The sequence below is a fragment of the Urocampus carinirostris genome, chromosome 4 (genome assembly GCF_059441175.1).
Source record: "Urocampus carinirostris isolate Australia breed hairy pipefish chromosome 4, RoL_Ucar_1.0, whole genome shotgun sequence".
Taxonomy (NCBI): Eukaryota; Metazoa; Chordata; class Actinopteri; order Syngnathiformes; family Syngnathidae; genus Urocampus; species Urocampus carinirostris.
In genome coordinates this window covers 51,119,914-51,147,628 of record NC_142352.1, presented here as the reverse complement: position 1 = coordinate 51,147,628, position 27,715 = coordinate 51,119,914, and the positions used below count along the sequence as shown (strand labels likewise).

General features: G+C 40.5%; 1 protein-coding gene and 2 pseudogenes across 1 annotated transcript in view; 1 reads left to right on the top strand and 2 right to left on the bottom strand.

Annotated features, from left to right (window-relative positions):
* Window positions 1–232: 232 nt before the first annotated feature.
* Window positions 233–27,715, bottom strand: part of kifbp (kinesin family binding protein) — a 65,719-nt gene continuing 38,236 nt past the window's right edge. Inside the window, exons 7-13 of the mRNA XM_088334843.1 lie at window positions 22,512–22,624; window positions 22,257–22,400; window positions 19,030–19,104; window positions 18,697–18,859; window positions 12,785–12,959; window positions 6,083–6,268; window positions 233–1,455 (exon numbers count right to left, since the gene is read on the bottom strand). Of these exons, the coding sequence (XP_088190969.1) occupies window positions 1,317–1,455; window positions 6,083–6,268; window positions 12,785–12,959; window positions 18,697–18,859; window positions 19,030–19,104; window positions 22,257–22,400; window positions 22,512–22,624 (995 nt within the window). The 3' untranslated portion in view covers window positions 233–1,316. The remainder of the gene's footprint in view (window positions 1,456–6,082; window positions 6,269–12,784; window positions 12,960–18,696; window positions 18,860–19,029; window positions 19,105–22,256; window positions 22,401–22,511; window positions 22,625–27,715) is intronic.
* LOC148368126 (U2 spliceosomal RNA) lies at window positions 8,183–8,336 on the bottom strand (annotated as a pseudogene).
* On the top strand, window positions 8,942–9,031 carry LOC148368125 (U2 spliceosomal RNA; annotated as a pseudogene).

Below are 27,715 nucleotides of genomic sequence, written 5' to 3'. Positions count from 1 at the left end.
TTTGTGATTAAGGGCTATACAAATAAATGTAACTTGACTACAATGAGTAAAGCTGAGTCCGTGTTTGAAGTCAGTCACGTATGATGGCCTTGGATTTGGTTTTTAGTAGGGAGTTGATATTAAACTGCTTTCAGGTGTGCATGATGAGCACACCAGAAGTACCATATCGACCTCAGCAAACTCAGTCTTTAAAAAAACTTTCCATCAGGCACACAAATGAAAAGACACATAATATTTGTATGTAAGGTTTATTATCATTGCATAAATTAACTACATTAGCATGACGCTACCGGAATGGGAGGAAACCATGAAGTTCAAAAAGGCAAAATGTAATAACTCTTTTAAATTAAAAATAAATTAAATATTCACTGAAGGTAAATATGTTTGTATCCTCATTTGCAGTATTTTTACAAAAGAAATTTGCTTACACTTTATTTTGAAAACATTATTTCAAACAAAAATGCCAGACAAAATGAGCCTTAACACAGGAAGGATATGAATTTTAAGTGGTTTATACATATTGTTTTTTTTAAATCTGTGCATTCTTGCGTGTTTGGAGTAATTATTTTACTCTGTTGAATTCAGTGGACTCTCTTGATCGAACCACACCATGTTTGTAGTGAATCGTGTTATGAGTTGAGTGTCACAACACTTTTAGGTAGTTATACAGGCTTTATAGTTTTTAAGTATCTTGTTTCAGACTGTATGCGATATTTCTGTGATGGGTACATTTTGAAATGGTCATCATATCTTGAATCTCGAGACTTTCACTGCTTTCCAATGGTATGTACCAAGTATTTCAGTGACTGGTGACCATTGTGAAGACACGACTTTGTTTATTAACAGTCTGACAGCCTGCTGGCGGACCATCAGCGCATTAAGGGGTCAATATGTGGTCTATTAAGTCAGACTTCCGAGAAAACTGGCACAAATTTGAAGCAGTTCACCCAAAATTCAAGCCTTTTCCAGACTTTGAAGGGACAACATTAAAATTTAGACATTATGCCAGATTTTGAGCATTCATACGAACCGTGGAATTACCATCACTTATTTTTGGGGTGTACGCTACGTATCGTTTATATTCAAATAAGCTATGTTAATCATTTCCAACTATGTCTGATAAAATCAATATGTGGACCAGGCCTTACTTTAGCTCACATACTCAGCCAAAGGCAACTTGGCAAGGTGTTCTTTAAATGTACACATGTTTTAGCGAAAGGACTATTACATTTTGGCATCTAACCATTCACTATTCTACACATCATGCACACAACACAAACAACGACTTATAACTCAATTGATGTTATTGCCCGATTTCAGTTGTTAACAGCCATCCTCACTTTGAGGCGGTTGATTTTGAGGGGAAGCAGGCCAACCAGTTCTTTACTTAATTCCAGCTCCGACTCGGCGACGGAAATGGCTTCTGGGTGGGCTTCGCAGTAATTTACCACGTATCTGAAAGATAAGCAGTATACACATCAGCAGGATTAACTGGTATTTTAATAAGTTTATTTGCATCGCTTAATTACGCCATGAATACCTAAGGGAAAAATTATCCGGCACAGAAACCTCCAGCGAATTTTAATGAAAAGAATATGACTCTGAAAGTAAACCTCTCAATTAAGATTTAGTGAAGCTGTTCTGGTCAGAAAGAGGAAGAGGACTCTAACAGTTATGTTTGATATGGTTTAATGGTAAAAAATTGTAAGGGTAATTATGGTCTAAGTGTTTCTTTATACTACTGTATTTTCCGCACTATAAAGCGCACCTAAAAGTCTTAATTTTTTCAAAAGCTGACCATGCGCCTTAAAATACAGTGCGCCTTATATATGGCTCAATATTAAATCGGAAGGTCTCGCAACTTACGCAACAGCCGCCGACTCGATTTTCCCCCGAACGTGGAGTAGTCCGTGGTGTATGCTGGGATTTATATACCGGCATTTCATTGGCTAACCAATGTGTCAATCATCATTTGAATCGATCGCTATTGGCTTAAGTTATTCGGAGCCTCGGATAGGGCTAGAGGGCCGAAACAAACCCTGCAATTGGCCGAAAAAGATGTGTCAATCATCTGTTAAATCGATCGCTATCGGCTGAAGTTATTCGGAGCCTCGGATTTGCTAGAGGGCCAAAAAAAAAACCCTGAAATTGGCCGAAAAAGATGTGTCAATCATCCGTTAAATCAATCGCTATTGGCTGAAGTTATTCGGAGCCTCGGATTGGCTAGAGGGCCAAAAAACCTGCAATTGGCCGAAAAAGATGACTGAATAGCAAGCTTGCTAAACTATGCCATAAAGAAACATGTTTCATTAGTCTGTATTTGTAAACATTTTACTCTCCTGGATTTACTACACTCACGGTTGTAAGAAGACCATGATTGCGTATCATTATTAAACGTGAGAACTTAGGTGAGCTATGCGGCTTTATATTTTCCCGGTATCTTGTTTTAGAACGATCTTGATGTTGCTGTGATGAGTTGAGTGAATTAAACTCAATTCCAAGTGTTTATTGTCATATGCAAAGTAAAGTTGCGAGCGAAAAAGAAAATAGAAACTAACGAAAGGTTGGCATTTCTTGAATCCCAAGATTTTAACCTTCCGAATGATACTTGAAATGATGCATTTGAGTGACATCCTACGGACACCGCATCCGCACGTGTCTACGACACGTATTTGCTTCTTTGCAAGCTTTGGGAATGTTAAGGGGGTAATCAATTTGACTGAATCATCTGACTGTTTTGTTGGCGTTCCCATTGTAGCACCTTATAATCCGGTGCGCCTTATCTATGGAAGATATAGGACCAAAAACTATTTTTTTGGTCTGCGCCCTATAGTGCGGAAAATACGGTACTTTTATACATTTATATTTATGCAATAATTGTGAAGTTGAAACAGTATAAGAGGCTCACGCTTCAATCTGTGGTATTATTTCATCACAATCCAATAAAGCAATTTTAACTTGCTTCAATGTTCTCTCAAAAGTCCCTTATTTCATCTGGACATCATTTTGAACCTGACAAAAATGTAAGTGCCAAATTCAGTTTTGCACCAGCTCTTTCTTTAAATCTTGGTTTACCTATGTGTTTTACTTAGAATTCAATACCTAAACAAAACACGACGAAACTCAATTTTGCTTTTGTTGTATCTTTAAATATGCCCACTTGTATGCTTGTCTGTGTTTTTGTAAGCAGAAGGCACCTGGGACCTATTGTGGCATGCGCCCTGTGAAATTTAAATACAAAAAATAGAACAAGCCTTTTAACATGGTGCACACTATGGTCGTGAAATTAATGTAATAACAGGATATGCGATTTTAGAAATGCATATCAGACCAGGAGCAGTTTGCACTAATGGGGCGGCAGTAGCTCAGGAGGTAGAGCGCTCGTCTTGGGATCAAGGGATCCCAGTTCGAATCCCGACTCGTCCGTGTTACATGTCGAAGTGTCCTTGGGTAAGACACTAAACCCCTAATACCCCCAATAAGCAGGTTAGCGCCTTACATGGCAGCAAGGCTGCCATTGGGAAATGTGGAGCACATTGTAAAGCGCTTTGGGAAGTCATTGACTTGAAAAGCGCTATATAAATGCGGATCATTTCATTTCATTTCAATTAATAACAAAAAGAAAACTTTCTGCTTAAAAAAGGGTTGGAGACCCTCTGGTATTAAAGACATTAAAAACCATTCATTCAACTACAATTTTTTTGTTGTGTGTTTTTATTTGAAGATCTGTTATATGTTACTGATGTCTAAGAAACCAAAACCGTAAAATTTGTACTATAAGCCGCGACTTTTTTCCCAAGCTTTCAACCCTGCGGCTCAAGCAAAATTGCGGCTAATTTAGGTATTTTTTACAACTGCTGCCAGGGGTGCCTGAGCAGTTAAGGTAAGAGTGAGACACGTGAAATATATGTGTTGAGAAAGAAGCAAGTTTATTGTAACTTAGCCCATTGTGCATGAATAAAACTAGCATGAACAAGCCCTCACAGTGGGAAAAGTGTCAATCAAAAGGGGGTGCTTACTACCGTATTGGTAATAATTTTACGAGTCTATTCATTTGTAAACGTTTGACTCATCGTGATGTTTCTGTGATGAGTACATTTAGAAATGGCATCGTACTGTATTTTGAATCCTGAGAATTTAAGCTTTCCAATGACATGTGGCATGATATGTTTGGCATGACATCGTACAGACATGTATGTTTATCAAGTTAATGGGTTAGGGTACCCTACATTATTAAAACTCTTTCTGTGTACCATCTTTCTTTGTAAATCTCATATTTCAATGTGGACACATGCGGCTTACAGTCAGGTGCTGCTTATTTACAGGGAGTGCAGAATTTTTAGGCAAATGAGTATTTTGACCACATCATCCTCTTTATGCATGTTGTCTTACTCCAAGCTGTATAGGCTCGAAAGCCTACTACCAATTAAGCATATCAGGTGATGTGCATCTCTGTAATGAGAAGGGGTGTGGTCTAATGACATCAACACCCTATATCAGGTGTGCATAATTATTAGGCAACTTCCTTTCCTTTGGCAAAATGGGTCAGAAGAGGGACTTGACAGGCTCTGAAAAGTCAAAAATAGTGAGATTTCTTGCAGAGGGATGCAGCACTCTTAAAATTGCCAAGCTTCTGAAGCGTGATCATCGAACAATCAAGCGTTACATTCAAAATAGTCAACAGGGTCGCAAGAAGCGTGTAGAAAAACCAAGGCGCAAAATAACTGCCCGTGAACTGAGAAAAGTCAAGCGTACAGCTGCCAAGATGCCACTTGCCACCAGTTTTGCCATATTTCAGAGCTGCAACATCACTGGAGTGCCCAAAAGCACAAGGTGTGCAATACTCAGAGACATGGCCAAGGTAAGAAAGGCTGAAAAACGACCACCACTGAACAAGACACACAAGCTGAAACGTCAAGACTGGGCCAAGAAAAATCTCAAGACGGATTTTTCTAAGGTTTTATGGACTGATGAAATGAGAGTGAGTCTTGATGGGCCAGATGGATGGGCCCGTGGCTGGCAAAAGGCAGAGAGCTCCAGTCCGCCTCAGACGCCAGCAAGGTGGAGGTGGGGTACTGGTATGGGCTGGTATCATCAAAGATGAGCTTGTGGGGCCTTTTCGGGTTGAGGATGGACTCAAGCTCAACTCCCAGTCCTACTGCCAGTTTCTGGAAGACACCTTCTTCAAGCAGTGGTACAGGAAGAAGTCCGCATCCTTCAAGAAAAACATGATTTTCATGCAGGACAACGCTCCATCACACGCATCCAAGTACTCCACAGCGTGGCTGGGAAGAAAGGGTCTAAAAGAAGAAAAACTAATAACATGGCCTCCTTGTTCACCTGATCTGAACCCCATAGAGAACCTGTGGTCCCTCATCAAATGTGAGATTTACAAGGAGGGAAAACAGTACACCTCTCTGAACAGTGTCTGGGAGGCTGTGGTTGCTGCTGCACGCAATGTTGATCGTGAACAGATCAAAGCACTGACAGAATCCATGGATGGCAGGCTTTTGAGTGTCCTTGCAAAGAAAGGTGGCTATATTGGTCACTGATTTGTTTTTGTTTTGTTTTTGAATGTCAGAAATGTATATTTGTGAATGTTGAGCTGTTATATTGGTTTCCCTGATGAAAATAAATAATTGAAATGGGTATACATTTGTTTTTTGTTAAGTTGCCTGATAATTATGCACAGTAATAGTCACCTGCACACACAGATATCCTCCTAAAATAGCTAAAACTAAAAAAGCCCCACTCCAACTTCCAAAATATTCAGCTTTGATATTAATGAGACTTTTGGGTTCATTAAGAACATGGTTGTTGTTCAATAATAAAATTAATCCTCAAAAATACAACTTGCCTAATAATTCTGCACTCCCTGTATGTACAAAATATTTTTCTTTTAAAATTGTCCTGGGTGCAGCTTATAATCAGGTGCACCTTATAGTCCAAATTTTGCAGTAATTGTTTCTACTTTACAGGTTTGGACTGTAGCAGGACTTTTTTGTAACACAACCCCAGCAAAAACAAGGGATAACTCTAATGGTGTTGCTTTGCTGCACCCTAAGACTGCATATGGACATACTTGTAGTTTTCCAGCGATTTGTTAAGGTTCTCCAGCTGCGTTTGCGGGACAGAGCAGATCAGGCGGCTGTACATCCGAGCGACTCTAAAGTGGGCCACCAATGCTGGCCTTAAAACCTCCTCTTCCAGATGTTCTGGCAACTTTCCAAGTGGAGATCGCAGAGAATCCAGGAACATCTCAAAAAACCTGTCGATTGTAAGTCACAGAGTACTTTAACCCACAGCCATTTGAGGCCAATAGGAATGGATTCTCGTTCTACACAGATTGACGATCCGCCAAAAAACAAACATGTCCACATTAGTAGCATCAGAGACACATCAATATTATGTTCTATATTTTCAGAATTATTTTAACTCAAAGGGTGCTGTATGGAATTTGAAACATTTAGACTCCCTGGCGCCATTTTCTGGCTTCTTTCATTATTTTAGCCTCTGTTGCGCAAGCAAGTACCGTAAATTCCGGACTATAAGCCGCTACATTTTTCCCAAATTTTCAACCCTGCAGCTTATTCAGAGATGCGGCCAATTTATGTAATTTTTTTGATGGCCGCCAGCAGCGCTCGAGTATGAGAGGTAAGATTTAGACTGGTGGAATGTGCGCCGGGGAAGATCACAACTTATGTGCGTTAGAGGTAAGATCGGGCCAAAAAAAAGCACCCGAGCCCGACGCAGGCCCGAGGGGTATTAAACCCGACCCGGACCGAGCCCGACTAATTAACTGGATTTGCTGGCCCGGCCCGGAAGGGGCCCGAAATTACATATTTTATTTATAAGGAGGGGTGATTTATGATAACAAATTAAACTCTGCCTTTTGTTACAACATCTAGGCCTAAGTTAAATAAAACTGTATAAACATTTACATCTTTTATATTTCTGTGTCTGCACTGCAGATGTTACATTAAGCGACAATCTGTCATTGACGTTATTTTTTTTTTGAGGTAGCGAAAACATTTAAGGGCGTCCGTCATTTTGACGACTTGATCATTGGGCCATAATCCACAGCAGCAGTAGTAGTACGTCCTTAAGATTTTAGCGCAGCACTATCATTGAGGGGGTGTTGACGTATTGTGCCCTTTTCCGACTCCTATGCAAATTCCCCCCCCCCTGATCGTATTCTATATAAAACGCTTATTAAAACAATAAAGCGAGCTAATTATAATAATTGGGAGATCCTAGTCTATATAACGCGTTTATTTAAACAATAAAGCGTGATTTTATTCTGCAAATTGCGTTTTTTAACGCGGATGAAAATGTCACCAACGTCAATGTACGCTTCCGACAAAAGCGATCGTATTCTATATAAAACGCTTATTAAAACAATAAAGCGAGCTAATTATAACAATTGGGAGATCCTAGTCTATATAACGCGTTTATTTAAACAATAAAGCGCGATCGTATTCTACAAATTGCGTTTTTTAACGCGGATGAAAATGTCACCATGCCAGCATGCTCTGGATCCGTTAAAAGCAATTACAGCTCCTTCTCCGTTTTATCCAAATTATTTATTTTATAACAAGTATTCCTTGGTCTAGTATCCATACATAGTTTAAGTATATATTTTTAATGAACATATATTTATAATTATTAATTAATTAAAAAAAAAAAAAAAAAAAAAAAAAGCAGGACCGAACCCGACCCGACCGTATGACTGACATTTCAGGCCCGACCCGGCCCGAAATTGCCTCAGGTTCGGGTTCGGGCTCGGGCCATAAATCTTAGGTCTAATGTGCGTAAACATACCCTCATCATGCAAATTGCACAAAATAAGGCTCATGACGCAGCTTCCGTGTTAAAAGCAAACGGGCATATTGCTGGGGTGTATTGAAGTAAGGGAGCGTGGAACGACGTCATCATGATAGAGTTTATTTCCAATGTTGAGTAAGACAACTTAGAGGTCTTTACCAAGGAGCAAGAAGCGGGTGGTCTGCCGTGGGGGGGGGGGGGGGGGGGGGGATTTTGTAAGGTTTATTGTTCTATATTCTTTATTAAGTATCCATTATCGGTCAAATCATAATATGCTACAAAGCCAAGGGGCCGAGACATTTTCTCTCAGCCAAGAGGCCGAGTCAAGGTCCTAGCCACAGAGCCATGCAGCGATCAGTGCGAATGCACCGTTCCCGGAGGTACTGCAATACCGGGCCGATGCGTGGAGTGGACAGAGCAAGCTCTTATTCCATCTCCGGATTGCAAAAATCAAACTTACAGCATCTTCAGATTCATGCCGAAAATTCCCAGCACCACTGCCGTGATCCTAACGATTTCGACATTTATTTCCTTAACAAACTAATTTGCAGGTATCCAAGCATCTTGTTAGTAGCGTGAGGCTACTTCCCAAAGGCACGGTTTAGGATGAAAGCTATATTATTATTATTAAAGCTTTGAAAACTCTCTCGATGTACCGTCTTTCTTTGTAAATATGTGTAATATGTATTTGCAACTGTATATTTTTGTAATGTATTTATTTGTATTTATTTGAGACACTTATTCTGCACGAGCAAATTAAAAAAGAGGGGCGGAACAAACGCGGGCTAATAGGAAAGTGGGGACCGGTAAAGGTGAGTTTTTGTGGACACGGCGGACAATAATGGATGGATATTTTTCCCACCCTTACCTTTAGATATATACACTTTTTTTCCTAGGATTACTATCAACGGGCACCCAGAATCTGCAGGTCTGCAACAAATTTTAAGTACCTATATAATTTGACGATCAATTTGGCGACTGTGATTTTTAGACTGTGTGCTTCAATGAAGGACATTTAGCCGATTATGAGAATCTAGATGTGTCGGCATGTGATGGTCAGGACCTTGATAATGTGTCTGCACGATGTCACCAGTTGTGTACAATCACAGCCATGATCATTGATTTTTGCAATCCGGAGATGGAATAAGAGCTTGCTCTGTCCACTCCACGCATCGGCCCGGTATTGCAGTACCTCCGGGAACGGTGCATTCGCAATGATCGCAGCAAGGCTTTAAGGCTAGGACCTTAGCTTGGCCTTTTGGCTGAGAGTAAGAGTCCCGGCTCCTAGGCTTTGTAGCGTATTATGAACTGACCGATAACGGATAATGGATAATGAATAAAGAAGATACAACAATAACCCTTAAACCCCCCCAACCCCCCCCCCCCCCCCCCCCCATTTAGTTACAATTGCAGAACTTGGTGTTTGGATTGGATAAATTTCGTGGTGATATGATGTGGGTGCATGCGGCTTATATACAGGTGCGGCTAGTGTATGTACAAAATCGGTTTTCCCCTTAAAATGTGATGGGTGCGGCTTATAATCCGGTGCGCTCTATAGTCCGCAATTTACGGTACAAGCATTTGTCAGAAGTGCTCAAATACATTTTAATTTTTTTGGCGTTTCAGTTGGCTTTTGAACTATACTTGAAACTGGCCTTTACTTACCTTCAGCATTTTAAGCTACAGTAAAAAACTGTGGTGACGAGAATGTCGTCGCCCACACTACCTCTACTTTACTCCGCTTTCCTAATGTGTTCAGCTTTGCTAGAAGTAAGATAAAAGCAGATACGCACAGTGGAAAAAAATATAAGCACTTTTTGAACTCATTTGGGCATTGTTAACACATACTTAAGATAACATTCTCCTTTCAACATTTTAAGCACGCCTCAAAAAACCTTAAAAATACTTGTCTAACACATGATGTAATTTACATGCAAAATAGATTGAAAGGGACATTGTGTAATATTTAGCACCTACCAACCAGTGGTAAAAAGAAGCCTGAATTAAAAAAAAAAAAAAACCCAACAACACAGCTTTGAAAATTGAAGGCTTTTGCCCCAGTAAGTCTCTGAAGTATATGTTCTTCCTTGTGCTCTGTATCATGATAATACAGTAACGTCTAGTGGTCAAAGCTAGAAAGGTAAATAAGTAAAACACTAAAAAGAGAGCTCTATAGTTAAGTCACATTTATTTGTATAGCCCTTAATCACAAAATGTCTCAAAAAAAGACTGCACAGGCCACAATGACACCATCCCCTGATCTGAAACCAACATGCGGGCAAGAAAAAAACAAAACCTCAACATGAGGAAAATAATAAACCTTGAGAAGAGGCCTCTCAAGTGGTAATCCCCCTTCCAGGATGACCAGGCTGCAATACATGTTGCATTGGGTAACAATATACAAAACATAGTAAACATCAATAAAAATAAAACAAAAAATGTAATATGTAAAAATTGTCCTAAAAGATAGCTATCTAAAAAAGTAAAAAGCCAATAGCCATATAGAAAGCTAAAAATAATATTTTAGTAAAAAAAGCATGCAGAAAAAGTAAAAAACTAGCTAGATAGCTTGCCTAATAGCTAGCACATTTTTTTGCTTATTTGTTTTTTAAAACCCATAAATTGGAATTAACTTTGTTGTATTTCCTGTAAAATATTTTCTTTAAAAAAGAGGAAATTTGTTTAAAACATAAATATACATTCATTCTATTCTCTTGATTGGTTAAACAACTATCAATACTTTAATAGATTTCTTTTGTACATGCAGCCAATGAACTAAAATTTATTCAGATTAATTTCTAAAATAACATTTTGTATTATGCTATAACCATATTATTACCAGGTTAATGATTTAAATATGTTTAAATAGATCTTATACTAGAAAATCACGATGACCCACCACTGGTGAGCTATTTTCAGAAGAGTTCCGCAGGTATCGCAACTATCTTTAAGGGCACCACGTTGGATATTCCTGTGTTAGACAATAAAATACAATACATTGAAAACTAACTACAAATCCTGTCCAAGCATGTTCTTAAGAAACTAAAGTCCTGTAATCTGAACTTTTAAACTTTTTTTTTCTTTACTTCCGTGTAGGCACGGGTCTGTGAAAGGTGAACTGTGCTACAGTGACAGATAACAGTATTGTTTTTGTTCTTCTAATATGGTTGTATTGTAGTCTATAGTATTTAATTTGCCACACATAGCATGATTTTAGTGACATATCACAATCCATAAAACTACCTAAGGCTGAATTATTCTGATAAAATACAACATTTTTTTCTAAGGGGTACCACAAATTGCATTCATGTAATTAAAGCGGGTACTTAAAGCGAAACTATAGTATTTGAATAGAATAGAATTTACTTTTATTGTCATTCTTTGTAACAATGCACACAGAACGAAATGTCGATACAACTGACACGTAGTTAAACTGAAGCGAGCCGATGCAGCCGCAGCCAAACGGGGCGCAGCCATTTTAGTCATTAGGTGACCAAACCCCCCAATTCCAACCCTTAATGCTGAGCGCCAAGCAGGGAGGCAATGAGTACCAATGTTGTAAGTCTTAGGTATGACTCGGCCGAGGCTTGAACCAGCGACCTCCATGTTGGTTTCAGATCAGGGGATGGTGTCATTGTGGCCTGTGCAGTCTTTTTTTGAGACATTTTGTGATTAAGGGCTATACAAATAAATGTGACTTAACTATAGAGCTCTCTTTTTAGTGTTTTACTTATTTACCTTTCTAGCTAACCATCAAGCTAATGTTTAGCTATTTAGCAAGCCATCCAACTAACTGCTATTTTAAAAGTTAGTATAAAACTAAGTGTCCTCTGCGCTAATTAGTAACAAAAAGTAGCTTGACAAAAGTCAGAGACCCCTGGTAAACTGTATACTTCAGGTAAATACTTCACAGATGTTACATATCATGGGGTCAATAAGGAACGTAACCCCCATTAAAAGACAATAATAATAATAATAATAATAATTTCCTTGTATTGTCATTCTGTGTAACAATGTACACAGAACGAAATGTCGATTGCACCTGACCCGTTGTAGCGAGCCGATGCAGCCGCAGCCAACAGAGGGCGCCGCCGACCACTTTTTAAGTCTTAGGAATGACTCGGCCGGGGCGCGAACCACCGACATCCCAGTCTCAAAGCGGGCGCCTTACCATCTAAGGGGATTACTGTACATTTATATAAATATTTATACAAGGTAGTCGGTAGAATGATCGATTTTCAAAATGTAATCACTGCTGGCTAAATTTTTCTGAATTTGTTCCATTTTAATGCACACACGAATGCAGGAGAGACAAGCAAAATTTGGAAACTCTTGTCTTGATAATCTTTCTGCAATCATTTATAAAACTGATCAATCTAGAGCTGTAACTAACAATTGTGGTATTTGAATAATCGATGAATCGATCAATTCTTTTTTTAATAAATTGATTAATCAGATTTTATTTCAAAAAGTTTTAATTCCTCCTTTTTGTTCAAATATTGAAATTTTGGACTGATAGAAACATAGCTAAAAAAACAACAGAATATTCCATTATATAAAACAAAAGTAATCCAAGTGCTTGTCAAATAGCCTAAAAATAAACAGTAAAAGCGAGACTCTTACAACGGATGTAAACAGTCACTGGTTGATTACTTACATAAGTTTTCCTGTTGTCCCAAACTTAATTACTTTTGCATTGCAATTTTTCATACATTAAGTTAAGTATTTCCTTTTCAACCCTTCTTGCAAGGAAACTCATTCTCCTTAAGTGGACACATACATCCCCTCCTACATGCAACAGATGGATTCAGGAAATATTGCTAATTTGAGCTGGAAAAAAAACCACAGACTCTCTGCCGTTTAATATAGATGATCATGAGCTCTGAGCTTTAAATGATCCGATTTTATCGACCCACTATCGAAGCCCGAGGTAATCTTCTCAAGCTGAATGCGCACTCACTTGATGGCAGCCAAACACAGGTTGTTGAATTTCTTGATGGTGCGGCTATCAAGAGACAGTGCGTCTGTCTGTCTGTTGGCCAGAGTCAGTTTCATGTCCATCATTTCGTTGTAGGTCTCAGCCAGCTCAAACATCAACTGTCGACGGATCATGAGGTAATACTGGCTGTGTAGTTCTATAGAGAAGTCAGGATTAAGTTATGTGCAACAATGTTAAAAATATGCCCAAATTAAGTTAAAAGTTGAAGTTCAAAAGTTTGGGGCTGCTTGGAAAGTTCCTTTTTTTAGGAAAAGCACATTTTTAATGAAGATAACATGAAACTAATCAGAACTCCACCAGATACATCAGGGGTCGGGAACCTTTTTGACCCAAAGAGCCATAATAGCAAAATAGTTTGATTGTTTTTTTTTGAGAACCATACCATATACCGTAAATTCCGGACTATAAGCCGCTACTTTTTTCCCCAAACGTTCAACCCTGCGGCTTATTCAGTGATGCGGCCAATTTATGTAATTTTTCTAGCGGCCGCCAGCGGCGTTCGTGTACGAAAGGTAAGATTTAGACTGCAACTTCTTAGCTTGTGCACAAATTAAATTAGCGTGGACATACCCTCATCATGCAAATTGCAAAAAAAAAAAGGCACATGACACAACTTTCAAGCTACATGCAATCGTGCAGTCCGATATAGTGGGAATTTTTACTTTGCTGGCGTGATGCTAACATGCTTTATGATAATGGAGCGTGGGACGACATCTATATGATAAAGTCTCTTTCCCATACTGAGAGAAGACGACTTTGATGATGTCAGTTAAAAGGAGGAAGACGAGGATGGTTTACCGTGCATACTGCAAGTTCAATTTGTTTATTTAACAGCGTTGTTTACTGTGTTGCGAGCGTGTTCCTAGTAGCGTTTTGCTACCCTTCACAGGCATGGTTAGGGATGAAAGTTATAATATTATTACTAAAGCTTTGACTCTCTCGGTGTACCGTCTTTCTTTGTAAATATGTGTAACCATGCATAATATATATTTGCAACTGTATATTTTTGTAATGTATTTATTTTAGAAACTTATTCTGATATGTTTTGTACCAGCAAATGAGAAAGAAGGGGCGGAGCAAACGCGGGCTAACGGGAAGTGGAGTAAAGGTGAGACGTGTTTGTGGACGCGGCCGACAATAGTGGATATATATTTTTCCCACCCTTACCTTTGGAAATATACTTTTTTCCTTGGATTACTTTCAACGGGCACCCGGACTCTGCAGGTCTGCATTACATCTTAAGTACCGGTATCATTTTCCGTTCAATCTGCCGGCTGTGATTTTTGGACTTAATCGGGTATTGGTTAATTTTGTGTTTGAAACGCGTTTATTCAATGTGGGCGCATGCGGCTAATATATAATGAGTGTGGCTTTACCAGCTCAGTAGCCTAGATGGTAAGGCGCCCGCTTTGAGACTGGGAGGTTCGGGTTCGCGCCCCGGCCGAGTCATTCCTAAGACTTAAAAAGTGGTCGGCGGCGCCCTCTGTTGGCTGCGGCTGCATCGGGTCAGATGCAATCGACATTTTCACCAGCTCAGTAGCCTAGATGGTAAGGCGCCCGCTTTGAGACTGGGAGGTTCGGGTTCGCGCCCCGGCCGAGTCATTCCTAAGACTTAAAAAGTGGTCGGCGGCGCCCTCTGTTGGCTGCGGCTGCATCGGCTCGCTACAACGGGTCAGGTGCAATCGACATTTCGTTCTGTGTACATTGTTACACAGAATGACAATACAAGGAAATTATTATTATTATTATTATTATTATAATGAGGTGCGCTCCATAGTCCGGAATTTACGGTAATACAAGACAAAATTTAGCCAAACCGCCCAACCCGCTTCTCAAGACAAAAACTAATTTCCCAGCACATTTTATCTCTCTGTGTGACATTAATGATTTGATCAAAATTATGAAATAATATTAATCCCAAAGCCTTTGTTCCATGACAACAAATATCCCGCTTTAAACTTGTCTCCCTCACACAGTTACTTAGGATCATTGAGGCTTTTTTTAGACGTTAATTCTTTTTGGTTTCAAAATAGTGTAAAAGCAGAGTTCTTTGTTAATATGTCACAAAGAACTGCAAACGAAAAGTTAATGGATCCAGTGGGTGCGTGTGTGAGAAGGGAGCATGTTGTGAGTATGGCTCTGCCAACCCCCACCACTCACCTAACCATTTTTGTGTGATTGGCTAGTGTTTGTGGGTATTTACAGTTTGTTGTGTGGACCTTTATCATATAGTGCCTCAACAGTGAATACACATTTTTAAATGAGCTCATATATAAAAGATTTTTAGCGATGTACATCCAAAACTGTGTCTGTTGGAGTGACACCTTGGCTCTAAACTGTGGGTAAAACCGTGCCCTTTATTAACTGGAACGAACAGAACACAGTATTGCAGTAGCTTTGGCTATGCGCATACCATCCTGATATTGAGCGCTGCGGAGGAATTTGCACAAGCATTGTATTATCTCTGAGCCATATGTACTTATGAAAAGAGCCAAATATATGTTTCGCGAGCCACAGGTTCCCGACCCTTGCTATACATTGTTAACTTAAAATTATGGATTTAATGCACTATCTACATACATTGTATAGAGGCATATTTCCAGCACTCGAGCATTCCAATTAGTCAATTAAGTTTACTTATTGCACTAGAAGGTCAATGGATGATTAGAAAAACCCTTGTACAAAGATGAAACATTTTAAGCTGGTTAGAGAAGCTATAAAACAACTTCATTTGAGCTAGTCCAATCAATATCTGGAGCATTATATTGTGGGTGTGAATAAACATTTAGAATAGCCAGAAAAAAAAATAAGTGAAACTTGACAGTCGATTCTTGTTCAAAGACTGAAAACTTACTTCAACCAGAGTTATAGTATTACTTTTGTATTAGTATTTTTGTAGTATTTTTATAGTTTTTTTTTAATTTTCAGAATGAACACACTGCAGCGGCATTTTTTTTTAACAATTTATCTGTGTGATACTGATGCAAATAAGTATTTGAACAACTGTGTAGCATCTAGAATTCTGACCCTGAAAGACCTGTTAGTCCGCCCATTAGAAGTCCATCTGGATTACATATATCATCCTGAATCAGATACATCTGTTTGAGGTTGTTAGCTGCATAAAGATACCCATCCACCCCATACAATCAGTAAGACTAGTAACTTTTAACATGGCGAAGAGCAAAGAGCTGTCCATAGAGACCAGAGACAAAATTGTACACCTCCACAGGGCAGGAAAGGGCTAGGGCCAAGCAGTTTGGATAAAAAAGGTCCACTGTTGGAGCAATCATTAGAAAATGGAAGAACCTAAACATGACGGTCAATATAAATCGGAGTGGAGCCCCATGTATGATATCACCTCGTGGGGTCTCAATGATTCTAAGAAAGGTGAGGAATCAGCCCGGAACTACAAGACAGGAATTGGTCAATGACCTGAAAAGAGCTGGGACCACCGTTTCCAAGGTTACTGTAGGTAATACTATTACCAGTGTCTGAAACTCGTGACAAAAAGTTACCGGACATCAGGGCAGACAACTCTGAAAAGTTGCCTGCCCAGCCAAATAGTTGCCTGCCTAATTTTTCCCCTACTTGAAACACAATAAGACAACTAATCGCAAAAAAAACCCATCTTTGCAAAGTATTAAGGATTGATAATCAGAATATATATAAGAACAACGCTTTAAAATTAAGTTTATTATAAATCTACTTAGGGGCAGCACGGCGGCGCAGTGGTTAGCGCTTGTGCGGCACAGTTCATGTCATGGGAACCTGTCGTGGGTTCAAATCCAGCTCCAGACATCCTGTGCGGAGTTTGTATGTTCTCCCCGTGCTTGCGTGGGTTTCCTCCGGGCACTCCGGTTTCCTCCCATGTTCCAAAAACATGCATTTCAGGTGAATTGGCCGGTCCAAATTGTCCCTAGGTGTGAATGAGCGAATGAGTTGTCTGTCCCTGTGTGCCCTGCAATTGGCTGGCAACCAGTTCAGGGTGTCCCCTGCCCACTGCCCGGAGATGGCTGGGATGGGCTCCAGCCCCCCCGCGACCCTAATGAGGATAAGCGGTACGGCTAATGAGATGAGATAAATCTACTTATAACAATTATTGCAGTTATATGACATTGCCGTTTTCCATCTGCCATCAGTATGAACCTGTATTTAGTCATCTTCATTCATGCAATGTTTGCGTCGCGTCGTCTGCCACAAGCCACGTGATCTCATCTTTCCACGAAGCTTTTAATGTTTGTTTACGTTTTGTAGTGTCATAAATGTTGCTTTGAATCTTTCTTCTGGGGCTGAGGTTCTGGCTTGATTCCTAACCACTTATCCATTTTTCTTGTGTTCTTTGTGCGTCTACTTTGGAAATTGATATGTAAATGCGCGACCTTATAACGCTCGGGAAAGTCCGGAAGCTCAAAGTTATTCGACGCGAGCTTCTGATCGGCTTCCTAGTATGCAAATTGCTAAACGACCTGAAATTCTGAAATGTCCAATTCGAACGAAGATTTCGAACGTTTGATTTGAAAATAAAAACTAAAACAAAACCCTTTTTTTTTTTTCCCCTTGAAAAAGTTGTCAGCCACCCGGGCGGAGACGTTGTGTAAGTTGTATGCCCGACGCAAAGGATGTACGCCCCGGGCGTCCGGGCAGACATTATTTCAAACTCTGGTAATACACTAAGATGTCATGATTTGAAATCATACATGGCACGAAAGGTTACCCCTCCTTAAACTAGCACATGTCAAGGCGCATCTTTCAAGTTTGCATATGACCATTTGGATGATACAGAGGAGTCATGGGAGAAAGTTTTGTGGTCGGACGAGACTTAAATAGAACTTTTTGGTCATAATTCAACTAAGCGTGTTTGGAGGAAAAAGAATGAAGAGTGCAATTCGAAGAACACCATCCCTACTCTGAAGCATTGGGGTGGTAGCATCAAGCTTTGGGAGTGTTTTTCTGCACATGGGACAGGACAGGAGGGCACTGCATTACAGAGAGGATGACTGGGGCCGTGCATTGTGAGATTTGGGGGAACAACACCCTTCCCTCGGTCAGAGCATTGAGCATTCAAGATGGGTCGTGGCTGGGTCTTCCAACACGACAACGACCCAAAGAACATAGCCAGGAAAACCAAGGAGTGGCTCCATAAGAAGCATGTCAAGGTTCTAGCATGGCCCAGCCAGTCTCCAAACTTGAACCCAATCGAAAATCTTTGGAGGAAGCTCAAACTTCGTGTTTCTCAGCAACAGCCCAGAAACCTGCCTGATCTAGAGAAAATCTGTGTGGAGGAGTGGGCCAAGATCCCTCCTGCCGTGTGTACAAACCTGTTGAAAGAATACAGGAAACGTTTGACCTCTGTATCAGCAAACAAAGGCTACTATACCAAATGTTAAAATTCATTTTCTTGGGTGTTCAAATACTTATTTGCAGCTATATCACACAAATAAATCGTTAAAAAAATCATGCATTGTGATTTCTGGATTTTTCATTAGTTTAGCTCTCTCACAGTGGACATGCACCTACGATGAAAATTTCAGACCCTTTGATGATTCCTAAGTGGGAGAAATAGCGAAATACCATTTTTTTTCACTGTAATATATATATATATATATATATATATATATATATATATATATATATTAGTCACGACAGCTGAGTGGTTAACATGTCTGTGGCACAGTTCGGAGGTCATTGGTTCAAAACCAGCTACCAGCTTTCCTGTGCGGAATTTGCATGTTCTCTCCGTGCTTGTGTGGGTTTCCTCCGGACACTCCGGTTTCCTCTCACAGACATTGGACAACTCATTAAGATAAAAGTATTACTTTCTCACTGACCCCAAACTTTTGAACGGTACTGTATAGTAAATACAACTGGAATACCGAGGCAAATGGTCTCAAGCATGTCAACACGTCGTTTGTGCATCTTGCAGCGCCGCTCGACGTCCTCTTCGAAAAAGGCCAAAACCCTAAAGAGAGCGCTATGATCCTGCAGAATCTCAACATGGTCCGTCACATAGCCATCCATTTGAAAGTACTCCTTGGCCTAACCCGTACAGTGGAAAAAAAGGAATAGTGCTGATGAGGATTTTACATTGTTTATGTCAACACATGGCAAATCCACTATGCCACTATGATCAAACATCATAGTGCCAACACATTTCTCTCTGACACGTATTTGGAAGTTGTTGACCTAACCTGTAAATCTTTTAGTACCTGTGTGATATAATTCTGTCCCACCAGAAACACATTCCTCGCTTCGGTGAAGTCCAGAGGAAGTAAGCATCCCACCTGGAAATTCAAAATGGCAACTTATTTTTATGACCATTTTTTTAAATATTTTAACCCAAATAACAGTCTGCTTGGATTAGAACAGGTATGTCAAAAGTAATGTAAACTGCAATATAAAATAAATTTGTACAAGGGAAAAAAAAAAAAAAAAAAAATCACCATCTCAACAGATGATACAGTAGCCCTTTGGCCACCCTGCCTTTCGATGAGAATTTTAGGTCCAACTCATTTCTGACATGGCGACTGTAAATAAAAAATTAAGCAAAAAAGACTGAGGGCAGCCTCTTCCAGGATAAGTGTAATTTGGAGTATTTTTTCACCGAAATCTAAAACTGCGTCTGCCTAATTTGCCAAGAGACTGTGGCTGTTTCAAAAGAATTGAACATGCCAACAACAAAAAGCTAAATGAAAAAGAACGCTGTGAAAAGGTGAAGCAACTGGAAGCCGTTTAAACAGCACAGCAGCACTTTTTCACAAGACCCGGCGAGTCATATTAAAAATGGTACAAAGGTGAGCTACGGGATCGCCATGCTAATTGCCAAGCATTGCAAACCTTTCTCGGAGGTGAATTTATTAAAGACTGCTCAAAAAATGCCTGGCTGAATGGTCGGCCCCCACGCATTTTGATTTTACCAAATCTCTTGCTTTCTGAAAAATTTGGACACCCCTGGATAGAGGTAAGATCTTGAGCTAAATCCTGAGTTCAACCAGAATTTGGGCCAGGCCTAAAATATCAATCATTCCGTTCAGGTCGAGCCAGACTTCCCTCTCACTGACTTTTCTCTTTAAACCGATATATGTTCATAAAAATATACAAAAAAAATGTCTGGATACTTAAAAAACACATTTAATTTGCTGTCATTGTTCTTTTTTTGTCTCTCAGTGTCCCTCTCTATTAAAGTGCCGCGCTAAATTCTTAAGGACATACTGCTGCTGTGGTTTATGGTCCAATTTTTAACCCGCCAAAATGACGGACTGACTTCATATTATCCTGTCAACTCTTAAAAAAATCCATCTCTGATCAAAAAATCTTGGTAATTTTAAACTTTGCAGACACAAAAATATATCAAATGAAAATGTTAAAACCGTCTTGTTCAACTTAAATTTTGTTAAAAAGAAAATAATTTCCCAACACAATGCAGCGGCCCATCTATGTACGAGATATATTCCTGACAACAACTGAAAACAAATTAATCCGTTCATCAACCTCCAAAAAACACATCTTTCTGATTACTTAAAAAACATTTATAGAGTAAAAATATAGTAATAAGTAATAAGATAAATAAGATAATATTAACAAAAATAAAATGTGAGTTTATTATGAGCACTTTGGTGGTAAAGTAAAGGAGCATAAGAGAGCACAATAATAAAAAATACACAGCAGAAATGCACGGGATCAAATCTGTATGGCGAGAAATGCACGTGCTAACTGGGCCTTGATGCTGGAGGTGAGCTGTCTTGAGAGGTCTCTCGCAGTGGAGTCTGGAAATTCTTTGGACTTACATATGTTGGCCCTTATTTTTGCTTGAAAGACATTTAATATCTCAAATTTATTGTACCGTATTTTCACGGGCAAAAGACGCACAAAAGTCTTGGCTTTTCTTCAAATTGTGCGGCGTGCCCTATCAAACAGTGCGCCCTGTGTATCATGTAAGCGGCGAGTGTTGCTTAGGTCACCAGGAGGCTGCGATTTACACTGCAGAGCATAATGCTCAATTGCGATTTTTTGGGGGTGGAAATCTGATGTTTTTGTAAGATCGTTCACGTTTCGAAGTATTTGCGACTTCTAGTAGGGATCAATCAATGTGGGTTTTTTCAGGGCCAATGCCAATTAGTAGTATTGAGAGGTGGCTTTAACAGAGTTCTATGGGTCAAGACACTGAATCCCTAAAGCCCCGGATAGCAGGTAGTTGCCTTGCATGGCTGACGCTGCTATCGGTTAGTTAGTGTGTAAAAGGAAAAGTGTGAAGAACATTGTAAAGCGCTTTTGGAGGTCTTCATTGACTTGAAAAGCGCTGTATAAATGCAGAACATTTACATTTACATTTGTGAACAGCAGTTTTCGGTTCTTTCCACAGATTCTCAATTGGATTGACTTTGACTTGGCCATTCTAACACCTTGTATTTTGGTGAACCATTCAATTGTAGCTTTTGGTTTATGTTTTGGATCATTGTCTTGTTGGAAGACAAATCTCCGTCCCAGTCTCAGGTCTTTTGCGAACTCCATCAGGTTTTTTTTCAAAATGGTCCTGTATTTGATACTTAATAATCGGCTCGTGAATGGAAAAAAAAAATAAAGAAACCAATTTCCGTAAAATTCCTAAATATCTGTGCCGATAACCGGCCGGCCCCGAAAATCGATCGACCAAGTTTGTGTGTCTCCTGTGACTTTTAATCATCTCTTGTTTGATTGCAATCATATCCCGCTTGCGCGGAATAGGACACGTGACGTCACACGCAATGCATTGTAAGTGGAAGTCCTTATTGATGCTAACGGTGTAGCGTATCGAGAAATTTGAAAGTTATTGTGCTACTGCGAGGCAGAGCAGAGTTGATCCCACCAAATATTGATTAAAACCTCACTTTCCCTCCATTGAATGTTCGCTACACAATGGAAAATGGAACCCGATCAGCCGCAAGAGAACTGAATATGGATAAATTGAAGGTTCGCAGTGGAGGAAACAGAAAAACAAACTGACAAGTTTTTATCCAAGTGTTTTACTTTGAAATCAACACCTAAATAAATAACAACCATACTAAGTTTTGCTACGTCTGTATTTTTAAATACGCGCACTTCTATGCTTGTGTGTTGTGCCGAAAAATGCCCCCCCCTGCAAAAAAGGGTTCCCCCTTCGCGCAAACATTAACAAAATATTTTTCTATTTAATTTTGGGGTGAATTAAATAGAACCATAAAGCACGGAGAATTTTCACCCTGTATGCGCAAAGGGAAACATTTCACGCCAGCAGGGGGTACCCACACCCAATCGTGCGGATGCGCCTTTTGTCGTGTTAGAAATAGAACCAGCTAGAGACTGCACCCTTTCACACGGTACGCCCTATAGTCGAGAAAATACAGTAACTACAATGGCTCTTATGTAGACGTGCCACTGTATAACATATGACAAAGGTATATACTGTATACAAGCTGACCTTCTCCTCCAAGCTTGCAATGGAGTCAAAAGTATCCTCAGAGCCAAATAATAGAGCGTTCTTCCTGCCCTTTTCTTCTTCCTCAAACCTCCTTTTCCTCTTCAACTCATCCTGAAGATCAGCATCCAGCTCCCCGATCTTGTCCTGCTCAAATGTAAGGCAAAGAGACGGGCCAAGAGCTGAATAAAGACACTGATGGTGAAAACAATCGTCTGTATGGTAATTAACTTGCAGACACTGAATATCTAAGCGCACCTCCAGAGCTTTTTTGGCGTCCTCAAGCAGAGCTCGACAGTATTTGATCCAGCATCTGGCGATCTCTGCTCTCTTCTGCCTCAGCTGATCCCGACGCTCACTCTCAGTTTCACCTGCAAGAGTCGGATGAGAATTCATGATGCATTTTTGATATTTCAGTTTGAAAAATTTATGTTGATCATCACGTATTTATTTCAAAGATCATCATTTTATTTACCTACCAGGAAGACCCTACCTAAACCCTTGTCAAACTACCTATTAGACTGTCACAGATTTGCAACCATTTTGGGGGCTATTAATTTACCAAATACATTTTTAGTTTTTCAATGTGCATCATCAAATTTAGTGCTTAAAATGGGATACAAGACCTCTCATTTATTCATTATCATTATCAAATAGGCTCAGAAACAACACAAACCTGTAAAAATATCTTTGGACATTTCTTCCTGATGACGTCAGACAGGCGTCTACTCTGACAATGTTTAAGTTGAGGCTGAAAACAGCTCTGTTCAACTGTGCATACAACTGAAAGGGTTCTATTGCACTCTTCACTTTTACCTTATTTTAATTCATTGATTTTATTATGTTTTATCTGTGGTTTTAATGCATTTTAAGAACCTCATTTTAAATTTTCAATGTCTTTTATTGAGTGTTTTTAACCTGTCTGCCATTTCTGTAAATCACTTTGAAATGCCTTGTGTATGAATTGTGCTACACAAATAAACTTGCCTATATATATATATATATATATATATATATATACATACAGTGGAACCTCGGTTTTCGAACGCCTCTCAGTTCGAACAAATCGGTTCTCGACCCAAAATTTCAAGAAATTCTTGCTTCGCTTTTGGTCCAAAAAATCGGAGTTCGAACGCCGGTACGCTAGGGGCGATGCTGAGCGGCGTACGGGTGTAGATTGCCCCCACCCCTCGTGAAGAACTGTTGTCACGTGACCGCGCACTTCTTTTTGCTTTTGTTTTAAATATTGGTGAGCGGAATGTTTTAACCCCTAATTATGCCTCGGAAGAAGGTCGTGCAAGCAGCAAAGTTGCTACGGGTAAAAAAAGAATAGTGCGTACAACTATTGCATTTAAGAAAGAAATAATAGCGAAATATGAAGAAGATGTGCGAGTTTCCCTTCTTTCGAGGGAATAGAGCATGGCTTCTGCAGACCACCACAAAGGTAAGAAATCCTATTCATAAATATTTTCTTTATCCTTTAACCGCTCACCACTTGTTGTGGAGACCCCGGTGCTAAATGACGTGTAAACGACCTGATTTTTTTATTCTTACACGTTCATGTTAACTTGGCTAACGCGAACGTACGATTAGCCTGGGTTAGCTTCATGTTTACGTTCATGGTAAGCCTTCAAGGATTTGGAACGGATTAAAATGATTTTACATTACTTTTATTGGCAAAGCAATTTTCGGTGATCGACCAAATCGGTTTTCGAACAGGGTTCTGGAACGGATTATGGTCGAGAACAGAGGTTCCACTGTATATATATATATATATATATATACATATATATATATATATATATATATATATACTGGACTGTCTCAGAAAATTAGAATATTGTGATAAAGTTCTTTATTTTCTGTAATGCAATTAAAAAAACAAAAATGTCATACATTCTGGATTCATTACACATCAACTGAACTATTTCAAGCCTTTTATTATTTGAATATTGCTGAATTTGGCTTACAGCTTAAGAAAACTCAAAAATCCTATCTCAAAATATTAGAATATCATGAAAAAATATACAAGTAGGCTATTCAACTAATCACCTGAATCATCTAATTAACTCGAAACACCTTGCTAGGGTTTCCCGAGCCTTAAAAACACTCAGCTTGGTTCAGTAAACTAAATCACAAGTATGGGGAAGACTGCTGATCTGTCTGCTGTCCAGAGGACCATCATTGATACCCTCCATCAGGAGGGTAAGACACAAAAAGAAATTTCTCAAAGAGCAGGCTGTTCACAGAGTGCAGTTTCAAAGCATATCCACAAAAAGTCTGTCGGAAGGGAAAAATGTGGCCGGAAACGCTGCACAACCAAGAGAGATGACCGCAGCCTTAACAAAATTGTGAAGAAGAGCCGCTTCCAGAATTTGGGGGAGCTTCAAAGACAGTGGGCTGAAGCTGGAGTCCAGGTATCAAAAGCCACAGTTCACAGACGTGTCCGGGAAATGGGCTACAATAGCCGTATTCCCACGGTCAAGCCACTTCTGAACTCAAGACAACGGAAGAAGCGTCTAACTTGGGCTATAGAGAAGAAGCACTGGACAGTTGCAGAGTGGTCCAAAGTCCTCTTTTCAGACGAAAGTAAGTTTTGCATTTCATTTGGAAGTCAAGGCGCCAGAGTCTGGAGAAAGGCTGGAGAGGAGCAAAACCCAAGTTGCTTGAAATCCAGTGTGAAGTTCCCACAGTCAGCAATGGTTTGGGGAGCCATGTCAGCTGCTGGTGTTGGTCCACTGTGTTTCATCAAGTCCAGAGTAAATGCAACTGTGTACCAAGAGATTTTAGAGCACTACATGCTTCCATCTGCTGAAAAGCTCTATGGAGATGAGTATTTCATTTTCCAGCATGATCTGGCACCTGCCCACAGTGCCAAAACCACCAGTAACTGGTGCACTGACCATGGCATCACTGTCCTTGATTGGCCTGCTAATTCCCCTGACCTGAACCCCATCGAGAATTTGTGGGGTATAGTTAAGAAGAAGATGAAAGACACCAGACCTGCAAATGCAAATGAGCTGAAGGCCGCTATCGAAGCATCCTGGGCATCAATAACACCTCAGCAATGCCACAGGCTGATTGCCTCCATGCCACGCTGGATTGATGCAGTAATCCGTGCAAAAGGATTCCCAACCAAGTACTGAGTGCATCAATGGACATTTTCAAATGTTTGATTTAGTTTTGCTGTTATAAAATTATTTTTTTACTTGGTCTGAGGAAGTATTCTAATATTTTGAGATAAGATTTTTGAGTTTTTTTCAGCTGTAAGCCAAAATCAGCAATATTCAAATAATAAAAGGCTTGAAATAGTTCAGTTGATGTGAATCCAGAATGTATGACATTTTTGTTTTTTTAATTGCATTACAGAAAATAAAGAACTTTATCACAATATTCTAATTTTCTGAGACAGTCCAGTATATATACATTCCAGGACGTTGTGAAAAAAGCCCGGTCATCATCTGCCCCAGGACCCAGCTGTATACCTTACAAAGTGTACAAGAGATGTCCAATACTTCTACGGAGGCTGTGGAAGCTACTCAGGGAATTTGGATATAGGGCATAATCCCAACATCCTGGAAGAGAGCGGATGGGTGCTTTGTGCCCAAGGAAAAAGACTCATCTGACATAAGCCAATTCCGAACCATTTCTCTACTAAGTGTTGAATGTAAGATATTTTTCTCAGTCCTAGCACAGAGGCCGTGAATGTACATGGTCAAGAACAAATATATCGACACATCAATCCAGAAAGGTAGCATCCCAGGGTCCTCTGGATGTATGGAGCACACAAGCATCATCAGCCAGTTGATCGGCGAGGCCAAGGAAAGTAAATGAGACTTAACAGTCGTCTGGCTAGACTTGGCCAATGCATATGGGTCAATTCCCCATGATCTCATCAACACTGCGATGGAGCATTACCATATCCCACAGCACATAAGGGTGATGATCACCTCCTACTTCAGTGGATTCAAGTTTCGGTTACAAACCACCCACTTTACCACCCAGTGGCAAGACTTGGAGAAGGGGATCGTCACGGGGTGCACCATCTCCCCCATCCTGTTTGTTATGGGCATGAATCTACTCATCACTGCCGCGGTGAAGGAGACCAGAGGGCCGATGACGAGGTCCGGCATATGTCAACCTCCGTTGAGATGCTCCTTGGACGACCTCACTATTACAACAGTAACCCATGAGCAGGCAAGAGGGATCCTGAAGCCACTTGACGAGGTAGCAACCTAGGCTCGGATGAAATACAAGTCTAGAAAGTCAAGAAGCACTGTGACCAGGAGTGGGAAGGTCACAAGCAGGTTTCAACTTCGAATCCAAGGAGAAAACATACCATCAATAAAAGATAACCCAATAAAATGCCTTGGAAAGTGGTACGATTCATCTCTGGGCGAGAGGGGCAGCGTTCTCAGGACAGTGGAGCAGGCTAATGAGTGGCTGCAAAGGATTGAGCGATCAGGCCTACCAGGCAAGTTCAAGACTTGGTTATTCCAGTACGGTCTGCTACCAAGAGTGCTGTCGCTGCTAACGATCTATGAAATCTCTATGACGGCGGTCGAAGGAATTGAGAGGAGGGCAAATAAACATCTCCGCAGGTGCCTTGGGATTCCACCAAGCTTCACATCATTAGGGCTTTACATCAGGTCAGGGCAGCTGCAGTTTCCCCCGTCTTCGGTAGTGTTAGTTTAAGGTGGCCAAGTGTAGGGCTGTCATGATGCTCAAAGATTCTAGCGACAAGATGATTAGGAGCACGGGCGTGATTACAAGATCGGTGCGTAAATGGGCAGCAGACAGCCAAGTACATCAGGCAGAAGGCAGGCTGAGGTTGAAAGATCTCATCGGAAATGCATGCGTAGGGCGTCAGGGACTAGGGTCTACTCATTTCCAGCAATGGTCAAAAGCTAATCCAAGGCATAAGAGAGACATGGTGCAGGCCGAGGTCCGTCAACTGGAGGAGGAAGAGAGGTGGTCCAGGGCGGTGGAGCTTGGAGTCCAAGGAACCTGGACGAAGTGGGACCTACCAAAGCGAAGGATCACCTGGCCTCCTGGAACCATTCCGGATCTCTTTCTTGCTCCGGTCAGTATACGACACTCTTCCAACACCAACCAACCTGTACAGGTGGGGGTTGAGGGAGGACCCAACGTGCAGGCTATGTGGTGGGAGAGGGACACTGGCGCATATTCTGGCAGGATGCCAGATTGCTCTTAGCCAGGTCAGATACCGCTGGCGCCATGACAAGGTCCTCTGGCTTACATCTTGGATCAGGAAAGGCGGAAAAAGCACACACCTCAACCCAGTCAAATACATTCCATCCAGTTCGTCAGGGAAGGGGAGAAACCAGCATCCTCCAAGGAGACCAAAAAGAGCCTCCTGCAAACAGCACCAGCGTGGGAGATGAAGGTAGACCTGGGAAGGAAATTACACTTTCCCCAGGTAGTCCAAACATCCTTGAGGC